Source organism: Perna viridis, chromosome 10, assembly GCF_037379345.1.
Source record: "Perna viridis isolate PV_CMFRI_1.1 ecotype Kerala chromosome 10, ASM3737934v1, whole genome shotgun sequence".
NCBI classification, from domain to species: Eukaryota; Metazoa; Mollusca; class Bivalvia; order Mytilida; family Mytilidae; genus Perna; species Perna viridis.
In genome coordinates, this window is record NC_142454.1 from 8,858,820 (window position 1) to 8,884,108 (window position 25,289).

The 25,289-nt window shown below is 33.0% G+C and overlaps 2 protein-coding genes across 3 annotated transcripts in view; one reads left to right on the top strand and one right to left on the bottom strand.

Annotated features, from left to right (window-relative positions):
* The window catches only part of LOC148604410 (uncharacterized), a 54,515-nt gene that overhangs the window by 1,631 nt on the left and 27,595 nt on the right, over positions 1-25,289 (top strand). Inside the window, exon 3 of the mRNA XM_088550621.1 lies at positions 1,404-1,504. Coding sequence (XP_088406747.1) covers positions 1,404-1,504 — 101 coding nt within the window. The remainder of the gene's footprint in view (positions 1-1,403; positions 1,505-25,289) is intronic.
* On the bottom strand, positions 15,607-24,404 carry LOC148604411 (uncharacterized). Of its 2 annotated transcripts, none has more exons than XM_088548620.1 (2): positions 24,232-24,404; positions 15,607-23,862 (listed from the first exon to the last, which is right to left on the bottom strand). In XM_088548620.1, the coding sequence occupies exon 2, from the start codon at positions 17,366-17,368 to the stop codon at positions 15,974-15,976; it is 1,395 nt and encodes a 464-aa protein (XP_088404746.1). In that variant the 5' UTR covers positions 17,369-23,862; positions 24,232-24,404; the 3' UTR covers positions 15,607-15,973. The 2 variants fall into 2 exon arrangements, with proteins under 2 accessions (XP_088404746.1, XP_088404747.1); XM_088548621.1 differs by lacking the exon at positions 24,232-24,404 and adding an exon at positions 24,105-24,224.

The following is a 25,289-nucleotide window of genomic DNA, read 5'->3' on the forward strand; positions in this document are numbered from 1 at the left end:
CATTTATGACACTCGAGTGTCTGTATGTTTTTTAACTATGGATCTGACCCCTTTATTTTTATGGACCGATTTTTATTTTTCCACATGCAACTGTGAATATGTTGGTGATACATTTAAATGTTCTCACTGACTTAACCCTTGACCTTCGCCTTCAATGCCAGGATTCAATAGCATTTTTTTCGTTTTCACTTTTCCCCGATGAAATGATATCAAATGAAATGTAAACACCCGGAACACTTTTGAGGACAAACATATACAATGAAAGTGACTATTTAATTGACTTAAATGTTTATGGCTTGATTTAATCTAAAAGTTTAACAAAATATCTTACATTAGCGCAGCAAAACATCGTGAATTAATCATAAAAAAAATATAACGATATCATCTTATATTAATAACATTTATTCTCCCAGGAAATCTTCATTTTTTCTAATCCAATATCAAAGTATAAAAGATCATTTGTTTATTTTATTATGAATATGTAAACCTCTTACAAACATTTTCTTCAGCTATAAGATTGAAATCGTTCTTGATCTCGATAATCATTCAGCACGACACCAGGATACACTATAACGAACTCGGTCACACATTTACTTCCGGTTTTGGATATCTATCTGAATTTTAATTTACTTATGTTGTGTTTTTTACGACGGTCAAAACTTGAAAATTTCGAAATTCTCGGGCATTATTCAAGATCAGATAACATCGCGTAAAACCATTCACTTTTTCCCGATTTTGCAAGATTCTTTCATTTTCTGAGAAGAATGGCTGCAGCGTCTATAGAGTGAATTTCGAACGTCAGACGCTGTTTCGGAGTTTGTTGCCGCACTTGCAGCTTCAACATGACAATTTTACCATGATATTTCTTCCGGTTTATTAATTACTTGAGGCTTTTGGTTGGCGGGGGTACATACACTGTATGACCATAACATTTCTTATAGTTTTTGTTTAAATTCGTTATCTAAAAAAGTTTCTACAGTTTCCCTCAGTACAAATGCTGCGTAACATCGTTTCAAAGCTACAATTATTTATAATGTGCTGTTGTTTCATTGTATTACTTATTGTAAGGCCTATTTCTATTTAATTACCTTTTTTTCAATGTGCGTGTTGTGTGATTTCATGCCATGTTCTTTGTTGTGTGTGTTTATTTTCCTTGTCTTGTCGTTATCTTTGGATTATTTTCCTTTCTAAAAATTACTGTTAGAATCCGGGTTTCCTTGATTTTCTTCCAATACATACAGAAAAAGAAACTATGTCCAATGGAAATTATTTGTTTTACTTCATCATTACATAAAATTTGGATCAGTTGCTTCTAATTGTTTCTCTCGAGGATCACGTTGCACCATTCTCAGTTGCTTGGCCACCAGAGATTAAAGTAATGTATGGGGTCTTTTTATTTTCAGGGTAGTTTTCACAGTATTTGGTTCCACTACATTGAAAGCATTTTTCTGTATGAAGTTTACCAAGTTGTCAGCAGTGAAGTATCTAATGACATACGATACAGGTAGGGCATTTATATTGTTTAACACGAGAGAGTGAATGCTCATGTAATCGTTGGCTCGACAAATAAATGCAACATCATCCGTGTTTTTATACTCCTAATAGCATGGGTCTTTTATAATTCTATGTGGTGTCTGCTTAATCTTAAGCTGTATTGCTATTATTTTAATAACATTTTTAATATATTTATATAGCTTGCATGCGCTTATATATGTATGCTCTATACATGTATGTGTAATTTGTAGGTCTTGTGAATGTGTTGTATGTCTTTATATGTTATTTATGTCTACAGGGCATAATATGTTTATGTTCATATCACCTAATTTATATAAAGTTTCCTTCACTTGATAATTTCCCTATTGACTTAATTGTCACACAACAAACCTGAAACTCGGTAAGATGTATGCTGCCGGTTTATATAGAAATTTCTAGAATTTTCAGGGGTTGGTCCTTATACAAGTTATTGTCTTTTTGTAGCTGGAATGTGTAATTCATCTCCAATGCAATTTTATTGCTATCTAAAAATGCGTTTAAGTTTCTTTATCCCTTCATTTGTCAGTGTATAAGACAATACTGTTTTATTTATATACAACTTGCGATAAACCTATATTATCATATGATACAGATAAAGTTCTTGTTATGGATGAGAACATATATCCACAGGTGTGACAACACACAACCCCGTGCAGGTCCGGGTGTCAAAAGAATAGGCCTGCAGCAGCGCTAAGCTTGTCGTAAAAGGCGACTAAATAATGCTCGGAAATCTAGCCGGGCTAGGCGCTTTGCCCACAGAGCAATTGGGATGTGTGGCCCAGGTGGTGGAATTGGGTACCCCTGGCACGATATATGCTGGAGTTGTCAGGCTATAATACCAAAAACCTGACCTCAAACCATAGGGTGCATCGTGTTGGGAAAGATGCCACGTTCCTCGCACGTTGTTTAAGAATCCTGCTGTGGTATTCGATAGGAGTAGGAACCTTTGCGCTCCGCCACAGGAGGCTAAATTGCCCGACCCTACTCCTCCCTCCCTTTCATCTTGTGGCAATCAAAAATTATCTACCCTATTATCCTTGTGTCCCATCCCTTTTTTCATTTCATCATCATTTCATGTTCATCGCCTGAAGATAGCTGAAATATTGCAGCTCGGGCGTTAAACCCCAACAATCAATCAATCAATCAATCAATCAATCAATCAATCTTTTCACACAAAGGCGAATGACCAAAAGTACCGACATAGTTATATATATACTCTAATACAGCCATTTTTACATTCCATAAACTGATGTAAATGTCATTAAAAGGGAAAATATGTTTGACTTTTTAACTCTAATAATGAAAAATGGTAATAAAAAGGCTTCTTTAGTGTGTTCTCATAACCTTCGCACAGCTAGAGATTCTTGCACTATGTTGTTGTTATCCGCAGTCCAACTCTGTAGCATAGTAATGAATTGTTGTATTATATAACATACAAACAAAGAGTTTTATTCTTTGTAAGATGAATCGTTGTGTAAGTAAAACATTGTGTTAATATTCCCTTCTTGTAAACATGCACACGAACTTGTATTTTTGGAAACAAATTATCAGATCAAAGGCCATGCAATAGTAGACAAATCCGGCAACACTTGTGTTGTTCACAATAATTATAAAAATCTTCAGTTTAGTTCCTTAATGTCTTAACTTCTGCATAATTTGACAGGGAAGAATATGCGCTGCTTAGGCATACTCTCCTTTTTCTTCTTTTCATAATATTTTATAAACCTGACTTGAGATATCTTCATGAACAAAAGGCTCATTTTCAGACTATGTTTGGCTACTTGCAACCCTAGAAGTACCAACATTTATTTTTCTAAAGTACCTGTCTACTGTTAACGAAAACTTTATTTTAATCAAGCCCCTTTCTCATGTATCTTCAAACACACAGTCTTTGTATTTTCTATCACACCGTCTTTTCGTGTATCCCCTATCACACTGTCCTTCCATGTATCCTCTATCACACTGTCTTTTCGTATATCCTGAACCACACAGTCTTCTCATATATGCTTTATCACAACTTATTTTTTGTTTCTTCAGTCAAACAGTCTTCCTATGTATCATAAATCACCCTGTGTTTCTATGTAAACTTCTTAAGTATCTCCTATCATTTTGTTTTCCAAGGTACTCCCTTAGTCTCGTCTTAATACTGCACATATTTAATCAGGTAAAACGATTTTTTAATTTGTAAATGTAAGCGTTCTATAGTCATGTTGTGACGGAGAATTTTGCCATTAAGATACGTGTTAGAACAAATAACAATATACTAAGATGCATTGTGTTTAATATTCTATGAAATAAGTTAGAGTTCTTCTTAAAACTGATTTTAACGCAACATAAAATTCTGAATCTAAAAATGCGTACAAAAAGGGATTGACACAACTGTTAATGATATCAGTATGATAAAGCCACAATATGATCAGGAACCATTTTCTTGATAAGTTATCCCAAAATCCGGAACAAATCCCTCCAACACCACAATCAAACCGATGGGACAGTAGCAAACTAATGATACAATAGTTACTATCATGAACAGAACAGAGAATTTCCTCTTCAGTTTCTTGTTACGACGTCTTGCATGTTAGTTTCGCCTTATTTTAGGTGTATCATTGTAAGCAGTCTGTTTATTTTGACTGTCCTGTTCAAATAGAGTGTCTGATTTTTCCGCTAATGCTTTATCTATTTGTAAGTTACCCTTTTGTGGCGTGTCTTTCCCATGACTTGTTTCAAAGAATATGGCGTAGCCAACACCTTCGTCGTAATTTGGTTTTTTAAGCCTACCACATCGGCTTCCAATCAAAACTCCTTCACTGTAGAAACTGTTTATCCCATAGTTAAATAGGAATGGAGCAGCACTTACAACTGACAGGAAAATGACCATCCAACCATAGCTCTGCGGACAGACAAGCGGATGGAAATTTTACGACAGATTAGTAAATATCGTTGAAGAGCAATGCTCAGCAATATGAATATTGACAAAGCCGCCGAGATTGTGATCGTAAAAAACAGGTATTTGCAAAGTATACTGTTTTTGAAGTTGGCCTGCATAGTATCAAGCAACAAGCAATTTACTGAACAAACTATAGTGGCAAATATGTCAGATGCTGCTAGGACCGGTATGAAATATCGCTCAGAAGGAGCATTCTTCAGTTTTGTCCTGTATACAACTAACACTAATATATTTTCAGTTACTCCTATCAGTAAATAGACAGACAAAATCACAGCATTGACAACAACATTCTCTCCAACTTCTTCATTCCAGACTTCAAAATAGCACAACGAATTCATTGAATCCATAATGGTCTCTTTCTTGACGGTCGCTCACATATAGCGGTATTCTAAAACAAAGTGAAAAGGAACTTTTCTTTATACAGTAGCGAAGAGTTGTTAAGCGACCTCTTGGACTCGTATACTTAATTTTGAACAGGCGTAGATGTGTGATGTTTTTCCGACACACTATTCAGCATATGGCGGCCATTAACCCGAATTACGCCTACGAGAAGATATAATTCGCAGTAACGTATAAATTATGCTATAGGGTGTATACATGATTGTCTTCCTTATGGGATGAAAATAATCTTCATCTAAACTATAATCTGATTGTGTATTTCCCATACAGTATACTGAATCTGATTGTAACAAGTTAATTTTTATGGACACGCGCAGAACCTTGTTATGGAGATAAGAGTATATTGCAAAACACATGCCATTCTGCAATGCTATAAAATATAAATCGACGAAATTTGTTAATGTTCGCTGAAAATGATGCAAGAGTAATCAAGGGAACCAAGATTCTAGCGGAAATAAAAAGATTATTATCCGGGGACAAAGACCTGATATGGAAAATAGAAACACACCACACAGAACTTAAAATAACCAAAATAATACATACAAAGGAACAATAGTAAATACACAACTCGGACTCCACTAAAACAGGGAGCATTGGTCAGGTGCACCTGTAGGGGAAGCGTCCTCTGCTTTTCAAGAAACCCCGCCGAGTTGCACATAAAAACTCAAAATAGTAGACGAAAGAGGAAAGAAAAACTAGGACACGTTGAGCATATCAGTTTTCATGGTGCAGATGGATACACCATAACGATCCACGAGTTTATGGTGACGAACTTAAAACTTCTGCAGTAATGACTTCAATCTTCTATCAACATAACCCTTTCAAGAAAACTAATTTTAAGAAGTCTAGCGCGATACAAAAGGAGCATAATTACGGCATAACTATGAGTTGTGATATGAAAACTCCATACGCAGGTGCTGAAGGGATGTTGCCGCTGACGAAAGAAAAGTCGACAAGACAATACGGAATGAAAAGTCATTGCATTTGTTGTATAGTTTGGTCAATTATAATTTTCCTTTACCATCGATCTCTAAGTGTAGGTCAAGTTATTAGGCTGTCTGTAGTATTCCTCATCTAAAGTTCTTTGGGGTAGATGCGATGTATAAAATCCCCGAAACTAGGATTGTTTTACGATGATACATCATCTATATAGCGGAAACTGAGTTTTAGGAATCCAAATTTTAGGAATTGTTTGCTGAAAAAAAAATTCATATCTGGTATGGATAGTGTCCGACAATACCAACAATACCACGAAGTATACTCAATCTAACGTTCAGTCTCCTGACCAACTATTTCAATCACTTTACTTTTTTCATCAGAACTTTGTCAGATCTTAAATTATATAAAACAAAATTAACAGTTTCACTTGTAAATTTAACAATGTAAAAACAGTTTTTGAACGACTTTACATTGTTTACGATTCGACGTATTTTTAATCAAACAGAATGCATGTTTAGAAATGTGTCATTGAAAGCAACCATAATTTAGTCTATCAATATTAATATTCATTGACATTAGCGTCATCGACAACTTTCAGTGTTTGATTAAAAATTCAATCACACATAAATGTTAATTCCTGTTTAATAAGGGAAAACCGAAATGACAGTACTACATGTGGTTGCTTTATAAAACTTACAAAAGTACTTTGTAGTACACGAACGTATTTATATAGAGTAAAATAACTCTTTCGCTGTACCTGTGTATAATGATTAATTAGGGCCGGTTGCAGTCTGCCCTGTGGTATGAGGATTTCCTCGTCGTTCATTGAAGACCAATGAGTGGCCTTGGGCTGAAATTTTCATCCCGATTAAGTTATTGTCTCTTGGACCATACCCATTCTCATTATTACTCTGTAAATTACGTAGACATCACGCAGAAACAGGCAGCATAAACTGCCACCAGTTAAAATCGGTAAATAAGATACTAAAAACAGAAGAAAATAAAGTAACTAACTGCGACTAAAAATTTACTAAATCCTAGAAAACATCAAAATAAGTTTTGAACTTTGTGGGGTAGACGCGTCAGGTTCAACATGAAAATGATAATATATAGTAAAATCTACAGAAAAGTATTTTGATATTATGAAAATCCATCATATATGTGTGTCAGAAACAGAATATTTCTCAATAAGATCTGGATATCGGAAAAAAGGAGTCGTATTTTTTATAACCTCGATCTCTCATGCAATAATGGCACATTAATAAGTGATAATAGTCGCTACTGGTCCTGGTTTATCTTAACAGGCGGGAAATATATACACCATATACAACAGGGGGCTGATATATTACTGCACAAGAAAATTCATAATTGTCACGTTTGTCATATATTTTTGCACCGAGATGACTAGAAACTTTTTAATTTTGCATTTGTTCCATTTTTCACTTCAAAGATATGGTAGAACAACATCTGAAAGTCATATATGTACTACAAGTCGTCAAGTTCGACGCTTTTAAGGACTTGTTTATAAAAAAACACGTTCAAATCTAGTAGTTTTTTTTTCATATCGTACGGTATGAATGGTATTTTTTCGCGGTTTGAAAATTTAGCGTATTTGTTGAAAGTACGAATTTTCCCCGAGTAAGTTTGGGTTAGATTCTGTTTCTCTGTTATCTTAATATTACGTTTTACAGGATAAAATCGTATGGAAGACATCATTACGAAAAATCAGTTTTGGGCTATTCACTAAATAACAAATGTGATTAACATTGAAACCAAATGTTTTAGACGTATAACTACAACATCGCCATAAAATTTGAATCAGCCTGTATCAATTTACTAAAAAATCTAATTCAGTTTTATTAAATTATTACGATAATTATGTAAAGTCTCTAACACTAAAACCTGGGTTCAATTCCGCGGAAATAGTACTTTAACTGAACAATTGAACAGGTGTGTTTCCCAATGTTGGAATGAAGTATACCCTACTTCATCTACTCGTCAGCTTAATATAAATAGCTTCCGTAGTGATACCAATCTCACAACCACTAAACAACTTCTATAGTTAGGCAAAACTCAAAACCTATAAACAGCTTATATAGTGAGCCGAATCTCACAACCCATAAACAAACAATTTTTTAGGCAATTCTCACAACCCATAAACAACTTCAATAGTGAGGTCAATCCCTCAGCCCATTATCAGCTTCCATAGCAAGACCAATCTCACAACCCTTAAACAACTTCTATGTAGTGAGGCCAATCTCACAACCCTTAAACAATTTCTATGTAGTGAGGCCAATCTCACAACCCATAAACAACTTCAATATTGAAGCCAATCTAACAATCCATAAACATCTCTAATTGAGAGCCCAATCTCACAACACATAAACAAACAACTTTTGAAGCAAATCTCACAACCCATTAACAGCTTCTATAGTTAGATAAAACTCAATACCCATAAACAATTTCTATAGTGAGGTCAATGCCACAACCCATTATCAGCTTCAATAGTGAGACCAATTACACAATACATTAACACCTTCTATAGTATGGCCAATCTCACATCCCATAAACACCTTCTATAGTATGGCCAATCTCACATCCCATAAACACCTTCTATAGTATGGCCAATCTCACACCCCATAAACACCTTCTATAGTATGGCCAATCTCACATCCCATAAACACCTTCTATAGTTTGGCCAATCTCACAACCCATCAAGAATTAAGGAAATTACATAGAATGCTACGAGCCTTATTCATTAGAATTAATGTTAGTAGTGAACATATATTTTGTTGATGAAATTAATTTCGTCTTTAGATTTGATAAACGGAAGTTATTCACCCTATGCTTTAGGATGTTTTCAAGTGCCGCGTTTTAACATAAAAGGCAATGTATTTCAAAGTACGTCCGCTTGCTCTTGCTCAGTCAAGTATGTATAATATACAGTTTCATCAATAAGATTCTGCTAAATCAAAGATTATGATTTGAAAAACCCATCTTCGTATTAGTAAAAATCAACAGCAACTGCATTAGCGTTAAAACAAACTTTAACAATTACCCCCTCCAGCCAAACAAGCAAGATAACAAATATAATTACAAAACAAAAACAAAAACCCAAAAAGATTAAAATAAGAAATAAAACAAAGCAAAACAAAATAGAAAGAAAAAGAAAAAAATATAAAAAAAAATAAATCAGAACATCAATTACTGGAAAAGAATCACAAAAATTAACAAAACAATTTTTATCCTTGTCCTTCGACTTTGCAGTTTCAATACTTTTGTCATTGGTTTCCTCCTAGGAATCAAATAAACTATTTTATTTTTGAAATTACATTTAAGGCTTTATTAATAAAGTTTAACACCACAAAAGATTTCATACGACCACCCACAGTCACGAGATATTGGTCACGTGTCTTAGCGTATTTTTATCATCGTTCTTATGCATTTGTTTCGCTTATTCGTATCCGTTCTTTTTCTTATATACACATCTTTTTCCTAAATGACAAATGACCGATTTTTTTAAATTCCGAGAAAAAATATAATGGAATATTGTTTCTCCTGCATAATAATTGCAGCCATTCTCCCTATCAATCTAACACTGGATTGCATAAGGAAAACAATCTTGCAACGTGTTATATAATTATGTTATTTCTTGAAAGTTAAAAGATATAAGTTACACACCCTTTTTATAAGTAGGTACATACACATCTATGGCAAATTTGACAACGCAAGTCTAGTTTCTTACAATAAATACAAAAATATTTAGTCTATTTCCGTAACATTTTCTTCTACATAATTTGACGGGGAGGAATAAGCGCTTCAAAGGAGTGTTTATAGGTTTATAGAAGTATGTTACAGTAACGTACTAATAGACGTATCCTCATTAAAATGATGTCTTTTAAGTAATGATTTACTTTTTACAAACCAAAACAAGATATTTCCACGATTGAATGCTTATGGTACCTGTCAAATTTTAATTCGGTCAACGAAATCATCGTCTGAAGCATACCCCAATAAAAATGTCTTCTTCATGCCTTTTCAAGCTTCACCAATCACATTAGTCCTCTGAATCATAATTAATCACATTGTCTTTTTGAATATCATTAATCACACTGTCGTCTCACAGAGCTCAAACCACATTGACCTCACAAATCAAGATCGTTACCCAAGTATCACCAATCACATTGTATTTCACACGTATATAAAGTATCATCAGTTAGACTGTCTTACACAGGCAAATTGCAACATATGTTTTCATATGTTTTGAAACATATGGAGACATGTTTAGGACCAGTTTTCGTGCATTTAAAAATATATGAAATCATTCAAAAATCATACGAAATCACAATCTTTTCATATCTGAAGATCTTTCGAGTAATAATTACAATATGATTTTTATTTAATTGTTTTTTGAAGAATTAATTCATAAGTCAAAAACAAATGTTTTCAATATGTTTTTTTTTTGTGTTTTAAGTAGCAGTCCGCCTAAGAATCATGCAATTTTCACTGTAAGTAATTTATTGATGTCAGATGTTTTATCCGAATTGACTTTAAATCAGTTGGATATATTGGAAAAACAATAAATAAACTGAAAAAAATGAAAAATAATTTCACCGTTACAATAGCTATGATCACTCCTTAGTAACCACCAATTAAGGACCAAATTATCACAAAAACATCACAAATTGAATGTAATTTTATGTATCTAATGGTGGACATTTGTCAAACCACATAATTATATTAATGAAGTGTGACTTAGGGAAAACAATTTAAAATAAAGTACAAAGCAATCTGATTGGTTTAAATCTGGTTACCATAGCAACCAAAATTCTTAATTTTTGACATTTTGAAATATACGGAAGTAGGCTATGTTCAGACCTGTTTTGCCAGCACTAGAACGAAGATATTATCCAAATGTAAACATTGATGTGTGGCTAGACCTCCCCACTGAAACATATCAAATATAAAAATATGTAACCTATCTTTGTTTTTCGCTCATCTGGACCCGAATCACCACCTATAAAGACTTTTCTTCTTCTTAACGCTTTTCATACTAACATTGTCCATACCATAACTTTTTTGTCTTTTGACCTAGACTTCTAATATTTGGTATGTTGGTACATCATCTCAGGGCAGAGTGTTGCGTACCAGAGTTGGTGACCTTTGAACTTGACCTTTAACCTTTAAGGTCAAATCACATAAAAATTTTTGCATAATACGATACATAATTTTGTCTCTGCCATCACTTTTAGGTCTTTTTACTTTGATATTTGATCTTCGGCATTTAAGTATATCACACCAAAGCTGAGAATAATGTTTTATGTAGATGCCCTTTGACCTTGACCTCTGACCCCAAGTCAAATAACACAAAAAATTTTGCAAAATATACAAAACTTTGTTTCGATCATAATGTTTTTCGTCTTTTTACCCAGATATCTGATATTTTTGGTATGAAAGTAAATCATATTAAGGTAGAGTGTAATGTTCTAGATAGGATGATTTTTTACCTTTAGATTAATTAAAACTTAAAGAAATTGAAGTCTGGAGTTTGAAACTACCATTCTGGGTACTAGAATTTAGGTTGAAGATAAAGGTTTGTTTTCTTGTCGTATATTTCAAGCTCGCCTGGGACGAAGGTCAGTGTGAGCTATTGCCATCACTTTGTGTCTGTTGTAGGCATCTGTTGTTATTGTTACTTTTTTCAAAAATATTTTATAAATTTTATTTTGTCACAATCTTTTGTAATGCCTGAAATAAATAATTTTCAAAAATATTTTATAAATTTTATTTTGTCACAATCTTTTGTAATGCCTGAAATAAATAATTTTCAAAAATATTTTTTTTAATTTTATTTTGTTGCAATCTTCTCTAATGCCTGAAAAATCATTTTCAAAAAGTTTTTTTTTAATTTTATTTCGTCACTATCTTTTCTAATGCCTTAAAATCATTTTCAAAAATCTTTTTTTTTAAATTTTATTTTGTTGCAACATTTTCTAATGCCTGATTTAACAATCTAACTCCTTTTTATTTAGGTCCTTATACATGTATTCCTCTTACGAACAAATTCACTCGAGTATCCAACATTGGGATGCGTCGGGTATAGTATATTGGTGTGTAGCATTTCAGAAACTATGAATAAACCAAACATAGGAAAAAGTTATCAAGGGAACCAAGATTCTAGGAAATCTACAATTATATACTCCATCTCGTAGTGGCACATTAGAATCAATTGAATATAGAAAATATGAACTATTCATGATAGTATACAAAGTTACATGATCCTTCTACTTATTAATTGCCCATACATGAGGTCAGAAGTAAACTTTAACATAGTCAATGAAATGTAAAATATAGGTTTCTGATAGTTCACTTTAGCCCGGAAGCTAATTCACGATCCTTGATTCATCAGTATATAACATCAGTTATATGATCCTACCTTTTATATTTAATGAGGTGTGAAAAGTACTAAATCATGATATTGTAACCAAAAAATTAGATTTTTATTTTCTTTGACATATTCCTCTATATGCGTTAACCTATTCAACTGGGTTTGAACACAGACATAAACATACACGTAGATTTTCCAAGACTTCATCAACTTCCTAATCCGAAGATAGTCAAATTCATAATGAACCTGGTTGTGATTCCTAAGATATATTGACTGACCAGGTATCAATTGTAATTCATTTCTGGTACCTACGAATTAAGACTAAACCAAAATATCTAAAGAGAGTTGCTAAAACGGAAAACGTAGACCACAAAATTCTTTAGTGTGTTTATCATATAAATGGCATGTAAATGTATGCACAATTTAAGCCAGTTCTTGTGCTAGTTTCCTTAAATGGGAAATAAATGATCACGCATAAAATGGTTTTTGAATGATATTCAAATTTATTTTAATGTGATTAGGGTACAAGTACTACCCTAAGGCCTTATATATACAAAAAGAAAATACAATATCGATTTTCCAATTGTTTATTTCCCATTGCTAGGTTGTGATATTCCCAAAACACCCTCCTACGGTATTAACATTTACAACTGTTCTGTTTAGCTCGTATTTGTAATAAAGTGTCAGATTTTATTTAACACAACAGATTCCTCTCAGAAAAGCTTTAGCACCAAGGGGTATCGATTTCAAAAACTTCTATGAACGTTTACGAAGTGTTTTCACCTTTATAAGATTTCATCATGATTTAGTACTTCTGGTATCATAAATGTACCTCAATCAATATAAAAGGCAGGATCATATAACTGAAGTTATATACTGATGCATTGAGGATAGCGAATCAGCATCCAAGTGAAGGGCAGTATCTACATTTCTTTGACCGTGTTAAAGTTTACTTCTGATCTCATGTATGGGCAATAATAAGTAGAAACTTGTTGACTATATTGTATAAAAGTAGTTCGCATTTTCTAATTATACAATTGATTCTTAAATGTCAAGACAAGATGAAATGCATAATTATAGGTTACCCATATTTGGTTCACTCATAACTTCTAGACCGCTACAAGTAATAAGGTAACAGGCAAGTAAACAAACGTTTTTTTTTTTAGATCAGCTGGCTAAAAGCCAAGTAAGCTTATGCCATCACTTGGCGTCCGTCATCGTCGACAAATTTTCGAAAATCTTCACCTCTAGAGAATTGTCCACAAAATGACCGTTGGGATCCGTGAAAAAACATAGCCACCGTTACTGAAAATAGAACATAAAGGTCTAAAGCATTTTTTGCAAATAACTCAAAAACCGTTGCCTTAAGCGAAATCATGGTTGGGGATAATATTTCTCAGCATCAAGAGACAGATCTATGCCGAAATTCTGAAAACGGTATTGACAACCAATGTATGAGTTATGACACCTAAAACAGCCTTTTTGGCATTCTTCCTATGTACAACTTTGAAAATATTCTTCTCAAAAATCATTGTGGTGAATTCAATTAGAGTTTGCATAATTGTTTCGTAGGGTATTTCACACAAAATGACCGAAATGAAACACATTACCTCTGCCACTAAAAAATAGAACATAGGGGTCAGAAGAAATATTTTGCAAACAACTCAAAGGTTATTGGCCTTAGCAAAATTCTTGAGAGTAATATAGACAGACCTATGCCAGAATTTTCAAAAGAATTTATCTTTTGATTCAGGAGTTACAGCCCCTGAAACAGTTTTTGCATGAGCAACTTAGTTAATCTTATCTAAAACCATTGTACATAATTCAATGAAAGTTGGCGTATTTGTTCTTTAGAGTATTCCACACAATATGACTGTTGGTACTTTTAATCCGTGAAAAAAACATGGCCGCCGTTACTAAAAATAGAACATAAAAGTCAGAAGGCAGTTTTTGTATATAGCTTAAAATATGTAGGGGTTATATTGTTCAGCATCATAAGACACACCAATTCCGAAATTTTCGAAACGATTCATATACTAATGTAGGAATCATGATTACTGAAACACTTTTTTTCACATGTACATGTACAACTTGGAAAATCTTCTCCTTAAATTTAAAACCATATGAGATCATTTAATGGAAATAAAGCATATTAGTTATTTAGTGTATTTGTGATCGAAATGACTTGTGATTTATAATCCATGAATATATATGGCTGCCTATACTAAAAACGGAACATAGGGGTCGGAAGGCAGTTTTTTTAAAAATAATTCAAAAACTGTTGCCTTCAGCAAAATTCTGGTTCAGATCATAAATGTTATCAAAAGCATTTGCTGCATTTGACTATTCAGTTGATTTTAACCTAGCCTGTCTCATTGTCAAGATTTTCTAATAAGCAAATTGTAAACCAGGTGAGCGATTCAGGCTCTCTTGGGCCTCTAGTTATCCATTTATAATATTTCTATGATATATTTATAAATGCTGATTTTCCAATTGTTCTTATCTAAATTTCTGCCACCAAATTCCATGTTGAGTAAGTCACGGTATTGTGACATTATGTTTAAACAACAAAATTACAAAACATTTTGAAATGTTCTATAAAAAGAATCTACATGTTAATGTTGATCAAGGGGAACCAAGATTCAACGGAAATCAAAAGAATGTAATCCTGAGACATTTTGATAAGAAGATGTGCATTTCAGTAATACAAGAGCTCAAAAAATGGAAATGGGATATCATGTCAAGTTAAGATCAATAAAAACAAGAAATATTATTCTGGGGTCTAATTGAATTCTCTCAATATACAGAAATTAATAAATAAAAAAATAATATCAGTCATACGACATCCGTCCTCATTAACACTAAGTCAAAATTTGGTATGTTATTTGTCAATGAAGTCAAGTTCAAATGTCAACCAATCTAGTACGTGACGCCTCGATTTGATGAAATATAGGCCCATACCAAAATATCAGATGTCTCAGTAAAAAGACAAAAAAAAAAAAAAAAAAAAAAAAAAAAAAAAAAAAATCGTGGTCCAGACTAAATATCAGATATCTGGGTAAAAAGACAAAAAACGTTATGGCCAAGACAAAGTTTTGTATGGTATTTTGCCAAACTCTTTATGTTATTTGACCTTAATGTTAAAGGTCAAGGTCAAATGTCACAAATTCTGGTACGCTACACTCTACTCTAAGATGATGTACAAACATACCAAATAGTAGAAGTCTAGGTCAAAAGACAAAAAAGTTATGGTCAGGACAATGTTAGTATGAAAAGCGTTAAGAAGAAGAAAAGGTTTTTTGAGTGGTGATTTCGGGTTAAGATGAGCAAAAAACAAAGATAGGTTACATTTTTTTATTTTTGATGTTTCAGTGGTTAGGTCTACCATTAGATATATAAAATTACATTCAAATTGTGATGTTTTTGTGATAATTAGGCCAAAAATTGGTGGTTTCTAAGGAGTGGTCGTTGCTATGGTAACGGTGAAAATATTTTTCATTTTTTTCATTTTATTTATTGTATTATATTATTATTGGATAAAATATCTGACTTCGATAAATCACCCACTGCACGATTCTTATGCGGACTGCTACTTAACAACGTATGAAAAACATATGATGCAATTTTGCCGATGTAGATTCAAGATTCAAGATTCTTTATTTCACTCAGACACAAGTTATGTGTAACATGAGGCAAATACAAATACAATTAATGAAAATGGCAAGGTAGACAGATATACAAAAATTACATAAAATATATGCATTAAATTACAATATAGCTGACAGTTTTTTGATAAACATGGAAATTTTAGATAACAAAGTTGTATGACAATTTGAAAACATACCCTTGAACTTGTGTATTGATGGGTGGGATGAAAAATACTTTGGTACATATAGCTTCCTAAGATTTACAACAATAGAATTTTTACATACAAATAAATAATGAAACTCATCTCCTAATAAACCTTCGTTGCATAAGCTACATATTCGTTCATGTCTAGGTATATTGTGCCATCGTCCTGTTTCTATAGGAAATTTTATATTGGATGATCTAAATTTGGTTATCCAGATTCGGGATTTCTCGGGTAAACGAAGTAAGTAAGTTTCAAGACCAAAGTTATGCTTAAATAACTCATAGAAAGATCCTCTAGTGGAGTTATCAATGTCACTATGCCATTTTTGAACGAATTGATCTTGCAATATCTGCTTAATTAGTTGTTTGTATAAAGAAAAATCTATAAATTGTTGATCGGTGAATATATAGCTTAATCCACATGACTTCAGGAACGAGATCCACTTAAAATTACAAACATTATCAAAATGTAAATTAAACATAAGTTTAAATACAATACAACTTAGTTTATTTTCGTTTTTGAGGAGGAGAGAGTAAAATGACACCATCCTCAGCTTTATATCTATGTCTAAAGGGAATCGCCCAAGTTCTCCATACACTATGAAGTTCGGCGTACTTTTTCTAACATTAAGAATGCGCTTGCAAAATTTCAAGTGAACCTTTTCTTTGGAATTTGTGTTTTCGAATCCCCAAATTTCAGATCCATATAATAAAATAGGAGCAATCATAAAATCAAAAAGCTTTAATTGAATGTCGATAGGTAAATTCAAGTTTCGAATTTTAGTGTAAACGGCAAATAATGCCTTTTCAGCTTGTTCAACCAATTTACTTTTGGCATCAGTGAATGAGCCGTTATACTTAAGCAATAATCCTAAATAATTATAACTGTCGACAATTTCAAGTGATGCATCATTAAGTTTAAACTCTGGCAGTCGCCGTGGTTTGCGTTTGCAAAATATCATAACTTTAGTCTTGTTAGTATTAACCGATAATTTCCATGTATCACAATATGCCGAAAATATGTCTAACGATTTCTGCATGTTGTCGCTCGTTTCTGCAAAAACAACAGTATCATCCGCATACAACAGTGCAAAAATCTCTAAATATATCTGCAGAGCATCATGAGATTTATCTAGAATAAAGTCTAATGGTCGACCAACAGCATTCCTAAAGAATTCTTCCAAGTCGTTCAGGAAAATAGAGAAAAGGAAAGGCGACAAGTTTTCTCCTTGACGGACTCCTATCAAACAAGGAAAGAATTCTGAACGATCGTTTCGGTATTGAACGCATGATCTAATATTGTTATACATATTAAAAATGACATCAAAACATTTACCACTAATATTACTACGCCTAAGTTTAGTCCATAGTCCGGTGCGCCAAACCGTATCAAAAGCCTTTCTAAAATCTATAAAGGTACAGAAGAGCTTTTTTCGCTTGATAGATATAATGCAATCAAAGCATATATGACAAATATGTTATCAGCAGTTGAATGGCCTTTCCTGAATCCAGCTTGATTCTTTGAAATCAGACTTATCTCATTTGAAAGATCTGTTAGTCTTTCATTTATAATGGAAGTAAATAACTTACCCAGACAACTAATAAGTGTGATAGCTCTGTAATTATCAGGGTCGTTTACATCCCCCTTATTCTTATACATTGGTTTAATAATTCCAACAAGCCAGTTCTCCGGTACAATTCCGCTGTCTAATATAACATTGAATCATTTACAAAATGTACCAATATGATCTACGGGTATATTTTTCAAGTATTCATTACTAATTTCATCTGTACCGGGTGCTTTGTTATTTTTAAGATTTGAGATTGCTCTCAAGACTTCGTTTTCATAGATCGGAGCATTGAGAATATTATTAGCTATCTCTTGATCAGAGGCCGAAAGATTAATATCCTCATCATCTAAATCGAACGATGCATCATTTGATTCATCGGCATTTAAATTCTTGAAATAATCATAAAGAACGTCAAGAGGAATAGCTGGTGAATTTTTTTCTATAATTATTAAATCGATTCAACAATTTCCAAACATTTTTCGGATCTGTAGAATTAAATTTTCGCAATTCATTTGCACATTTATCCTGGTATTGAGCAAAACTCACATTTAACTGAAGTTTATAGTTTCGCGCTGCTGTTTGCAAGCGAGTTTGAACATTTTTACTCTTATTTGTATTGTATTCTTTCTTCGCACTATGAAAAACATTGCGTTTTTCTTTACATTTCTTGTCGAACCAAGGTTTATCTCCTTGTTTAGCTTTATACTTATGATTTGCAGATTTAACACCACCCATAACATTCTTACTATAATAAGTAAGAATATTTACCAATTCATTTACTAGTTCATTTACCTTTTCATCAGTTATTTCGTTAGATTGTAAAAGTTTATCTAACTTAACATCAATATCACAAAGTGGATCCGTTATAGCATGCCGGAATTGTTCCGACTTTTCAGGGGCCCATCTCACACGTGTAGATGAATGAAGTGTATCATTTATGTTGGGATTTAATTTTTCTTTGGCGAATGACAAGGTAAATTTTATTCTATTATGTACATCTGATATCATAGGGTCAAAATCTAATACACAGAATTCTTCAAACAATGAGAACAAATTCGGGCTTACAAGTACATAATCAATCAAACTGATATTTTTACATGTAGTTTTTCCAATATCTCTATCTTCGGAAACTCTACCATTTGCTATATACAAAGATAATCGTTTACACATTTCAATCAATCTATGACCATAATTGTTACACCGACCAACATCTTGAGTTGATCTATTAAGAGATATATTATTCTCTTGTAGTACTTTATATGAATACATATTATCAATGATATCATCATCAAATTCATTAAGTAAGTTAAGGTTTTGAAAAAGCGCATCATCAGGGATTACAAAATCATCTGCTTTTCCTGATCTTGCATTAAAATCACCAAAAAGGGAAATATAGTTCAAATTATGTGAAAATGAAATTAATTCTGATTCTTATTCCTCAAATGCAGAATGGCATGCATATTTTGAGTTTTCTGGCGGTATATACACACAACCGTATAACAATCTTTGTGGAAGACCTGTATAATCTGGCAAAATTTCAAACCACTGTACTAGTTCAGATTCTGCTTTTATAAAATTAATATATTTCGAAAATTCTTTTTTATACATAACAATAATACCACCGGACTTTCGTTTGACATTTTTCCTATTTTTAGTAACGTATTCGTAACCTTGTGGTACATCAAGAACATCAAATTTATCTAGTTTTGTTTCTAAAAAACATATAATATCATACTCTTGAATTAGTTCAATAAAGTCAACATTTAGAAGCTTTGATTTTAATCCGCAAACATTAACGAATGTCACTCTCAATTTGTTTACCTGTCGTTGTGTATTGGGTCGTGATCGTTCATGTGTGTCTGATGTGATGTCCTAGTTCATACCTGGAATGTGAGGTGTTTCACGGGGTTTCGGAACGTACGGCTGACCGTCTACAATAAGGGTATCATACACTATTTTTGCATTTCGCTTGAGCCTTTGAAATTCTTTTAGTTTAGGTATCAGTGCTTTCCGGCGCTCGCTAATCTCAACTGGATACTGTTGGAAAACAGAATATCTTGGGCTATTTTTAAGTTTTTCATTTGCTTCTCCAAGAACTTTCTGGTGATCATCATATTTTGTAAATCTTGCGATTATACTACGATGCTTTCCGTCACGCAGTGGCTTTAATCTATGAACGTTTTGGAATTCAATTGTGTTTGCACCTTCAATTTTCAGTTCTTGATTAATAAATTCTTTTACTAAATTTTCTGTTTCTTCTCTAGTTTCACCTGTATTTTCAGGTAAGCCAGTAAAATTAGATTGTACTTCATAGAATGGGTTTGAAGTTTCAGATATTGTTCATGTAATTCTCTATTTTGATTTTCAGGTATCCTATTTTGTTCCTCAAGATATTTCATTCTATCCTCTATAACATAATGATGCCTTTCCTCATTTGCCAAGGTTCTTGAATGCTGGTCTTGAAGTGTTTTTATATCATTGATTTCTTTTTTCATTGAGTTTATATTAGCTTCAACAGTTTGTAGTTTAGTATTTATTTCTTCCAGCATATCAAGTTTTGAAGTTTATTTTGAATCATATTGTTGGTTGTGTTTACATTTTCAAGTCTATTATTCATAATATTCATGTTTTGTATGATGACATGTAGTGCCATATCTGTGTTTGATGTAACTATAGGTTCTGTGTTTGACATACAGGGATTGCCTTGGATGTTGGATACTATGGGTTGTTGTATTGGTGTACTAGACTGTGGCTGGGTAGGGTACATGGGTGGTGGTGGGAGTAGAGACCTGAATCCAATTTGTGAAGTATTTTGTGGCATTTGCATTATAGATGGCTCTATGTATGAACGTTGAGGGCTATTCGTACCATATATACTCTGATTTGCTTGTGTTATGACTTGGGATAAGTCATATTGGGTAAACTTGGTATCGTTGTGGTCGCCGCCATGTTTTCGTTTTTGTTTACAATTTTCTCGGGTGGGGTAAGTCCTGATTTAGACGAGTTACTCCTATTTCTTTTCTTTTTACCCATTTAATGTTTTAGCGAATTGTCCATGAAACATCTTCAACAACACAGAGTCACTTAAACCTTGTGCCACCAGGTATAATTACACTTTTTCGTAGAGCTATCGTGAGTACGTCTTGTCTACCCCGCCATTTTTCCATAGACCAATGTACGAGTTAATCATATTTTCTTCTAAAGTTTCTACAATCCTATTGTCAACCCTATTATCCCTAATCACCCTGTCTTCCCCAGTATCAATTTTTTCCCCACATATCCCTTATCATACAGTCTTCTCAAGTATCACTGATCACATTGTCCCGTCAAGCACCCAAACCACCCTATTTTTAAGTATCCCCAATCACCCTTATTTTCAAATATCCCCAATTACTCTTACATTCAAGTATCCCAATCTACCTTATTGTCAAATATCTTCAATAACCCTGATATTCAGTATCCCAATCACCCTTATTATCAAGCATCCCAAATAACCAAACCTTATTTTCAAATATCCCAATCACCCTCATTTTCAAGTATTCCAAATCACCCTTAGTTTTAAATATCTGCAATCAAACTTTTTTAAGTACCATTAATCATACTGTCTTCGCAGGTATTTCCAATCACTCTTCTCTAAAGTATCACCTTCAAAATACTGCTTTCCTTTGTAATCCCTACATTGTACCACACAGTCTTCCTGATTTTCTCTAATCAAACTCTTCCCCAAAATGTATCCAATCAAAAATGATTTCCTCAAAATCATCTTTATATTGTCTTATTTAAAAAAAAAAGCCCACCACGTTGTATTTTTTTTCAAGCATCCCCAATCACGCTTATCACCTATCACACTATCTTTCTAGGTATTCCCGATCATTCTATCTAAACAAACTTTCTTTTTGAAATGTCTCGTATACATCACTTTTCTTGTCAAATAACCCCTACCGTACCGTCTCTCAAGTATCACCGTTCACATTGTCAAAGTATCCCCGTTCACATTGTCAAGTATGACCGTTCACATTGTCAAAGTATCCCCGTTCACATTGTCAAGTATGACCGTTCACATTGTCAAAGTATCCCCGTTCACACTGCTTGTATATTCACCAAACACATTGTTTTTTTTTTCCATTGAATCCTCAATGTCATCGTCTTTTGAAATATTCTCAATCTCATTATCTTCTCCTGTATCTCAAATCACATTGATTGTCAGAAATCTGTCCGAAAAATAATTTTTAATTAACAGTTTTTGTCATTCCTGTTGTTCATACAAACGACTTTCTTTTATTCTATTTATATGACATTCAATACGAAAATTGAGTTTTATCTCTAAACGCTGTTATATAGATTTTTTTAATATAACAGAAAGAATGCGTGGAGTTTCATTTTTATGTTTTACTAAAACATTTTACCGGTAGTTCCCCGCAGATATATACTGCGTCACAACCCTTAGACGTTAAACCTGTATGTCAAGACTTTTTATATCAGTATAATCCGACCACATATACCACATTTTAACCTTGCCAAAAGTAACTGTCGTATAGACCTTTAATGACGGCCGATATTGTTACATGTCGCAAGTTAAGCCGAGCTTAAAGACCAAGTACAATACTTGATAGTGTATTGTATTGTCAGGAGCAGAAACTCGTATTGTATAGATACATCCTATTCTTTATATAGCATTCTATAAATGTTACAATGTGTTTATTTGCTAAAAAATTCTTTATGTCATAAAAATAACTATATATTCTATGTTATCCATCTCGAACCTTTATTAAAACCTATTATAGATCAATAGCAATATCCTTAATGAATCCTGAAGATCATATGATGTGTGAAGTACAACATTGATACAGTCCATTTAGCTAATAGGTGACTAATCCTTTCATAAAACTCTGTTACATAAGATGATACTAACACCGGTGTAAGAAACGGATATTGAGTATTAAAAGTAACTTAAGATTTATAAAGTACCTCTCATCAATGCATTTTTTATTTATCTGATTACCGCTGACAACATCTTAAAACTGATTTCAATGCAGCATAAAATTCTGAATCTAAAAATGCGTACAAAATAGGATTGACACAACTGTTGATAATATAAGTATGATAAAGCCACAATATGACTAGGAACCATTTCCTGGACAAATTGTCCCAGAAATCCGGATCAAATCCCTCCAACACCACAATCAAACCGACGGGACAGTAACAAACTAATGATACAGTTGTTACAACCATGAACATTATAGAGAATTTCCTCTTCAGCTTTTTATTCCGGCGTCTCACATGTGTATTTCGTCTTATTATGGGGTTTTCATTGTGAGCATTCTGTTTATTTTTATTTTTTTCCGCTATTGCATTATCTAATTGATAGTTACCCTCTTCTTGGTGGCCCGAATCTGTTATTTGATATTTTCCTTGAACACCATAAGATGTAGAAGTAGTTTCATTGCTGATTGGTGTCGGCGACGAACTGAACTCGACACCAGAGCTGTCTAATTCTAACTCGTCAGATTGTTTGTCGTTTCCGTGATTGTTTGACTTTATTTTCTTTGATTTGAACTGACCATAAATAACACACCCTATACTTCCATAGAAAAATACTAAAGCACTCAATGTAAACACGAGAAACCCGACAAAGAATATGGCGTAGCCAACGCCTTCGTCGTAATTTGATTCTTTAAGCCTACCACATCGGGTTCCAATCAAAACTTCTTCACTGTAGAAATCATTTATCCCATAGTTAAATAGGAATGGAACAGCACTCACAACTGATAGGAAAAATGACCCACCAACCATAGCTCTGCGTACAGACAGGCGGATGGAAATTTTACGGCAGATTAGTAAATATCTTTGAAGCGCAATGCTCAGCAATATGAATATTGACATAGCCGCTGATATCGTTATAGTGAAAAACAAATACTTGCACAGAATACTGTTTGTAAAATTAGCCTGCATGATATCAAGCAAAAAGCAATTTATCGAACCAAAGATAGTGGCAAATATATCAGATAATGCTAGGACCGGTATGAAATATCGCTCAGAAGGAGCATTCTTCAGTTTTGTCCTGTATACAAGTAACACTAGTATATTCCCAGTAACTCCTATCATTAAATAGACAGACAAAATCACAGCATTGACAACAACATTCTGTCCAACTTCTTCATTCCAGTCTTCAAGGAAATTTGACAAATTCAGTGATTTCATGTTTTCTTCCTGGACGGTCGTTTACAGAGATTCTAAAACGAAGAAAATATTCCAGTGTAATATAACATTATTCGTACTATCCGATTTAATATTCTTTTGTTAAAACTCGATCATATAAAGATCTTCACACCTGTCTCATAACGGAAAACCGATATGACGAATATGGATAAATTTCCTTGTCCGCAATGCTACATGTAGCTGCTTTATAAAATATATAAAAGTACATAGTAACACTTGTTTAAATATAGAACCAAATAAAACACAGCATACAAACCATTCATTTCTGACGTCTTAATCTGACCGATTTATGTGGTGAAATACTATGTTTGTTACATTCTAGATAACTCTACGAATTAAGTGAAAATCATCTTTTAAATGAATTTCGTTACAAAACCACTTACCTTTTCTTGTATGAAGGAAGTAATCACTGTTAAACTTCTACGTATTAACATAAATGTCAGATGATGTTGAGTGCATCCATTCAAATGGTGACATCCGGGAAAATTTGAAATGTTCACATTCTTAAACATGAATGTATGTATGTAAGGGTTAGTGTTCTCCCACACTCCCGATACTGACCCGTATAACAATCAGGCCAAGAAAAAACTAATTGAGTTTGACTACTTCAAAACCATTCAAATTCATAACACCCATATGGCGAAATTAAGACTATTGTAATATATTGAACAAAAGACTACCTAGTTAAATGAATGCTAACTGAATGAATTAATTATGCGTACAACAATTCAGACTTGTTTGTATTGTTTTTGTCCTTAAATTCAGTAATTTATAGTTGTGCGAATAAATTTATCATCTATGAGGAAAAAAATTAAAAGAAATCTATCAGAAATTTACCCTACCTTTATGTGAACCATTGTTCAGATGTCGGAAGGTCATAACGGTTTCAAATGATATATATCTTCTTAGCTGACCAATGAATAACAATTGAAGTTCGAATCAGAGATTTAAATATTTATGGGAAAATTGTAAAGTTTAAAGCAAAGATTTAGGTAGATATATAATGAATACCTTAAATATCTCTAAGTTAATAAATAAAATACACTTCAGGTAAAACACGGCCAATTATACATGGATTGACCACATGTAAATAGACAACCTACTAAAAGATGCAAATTGGTGTTTTTAATCTTCATAATACCATCTTCACCCGTTGATGAACTTCACATACATGTATGTATATACATATATACAAGTATTCTTATGTACTTCGGTATCGTTGTTAAGAACAATGTTTAAGTTTACTGTTTCAAACTTCTAAATCATTGAACTTTATGTGAATTGAGCGAAACATAACATGGCTTTAACATACAATATTCATGCTTCTTTCGTGTGATGTTCACGTTTGTTTCATGTAAAATTCATGTTCCATTCACGCAACTTTCATATACAATTTACGTTCCTTTTACTAGCAATTTTTGTTACATCATTAAAATTTACT

What these genes read in the sequence shown, in the direction of transcription:
- LOC148604411 (XM_088548620.1), bottom strand. Translation starts at nt 17,368, where the DNA reads ATGTATAACAATATTAGATCATGCGTTCAATACCGAAACGATCGTTCA.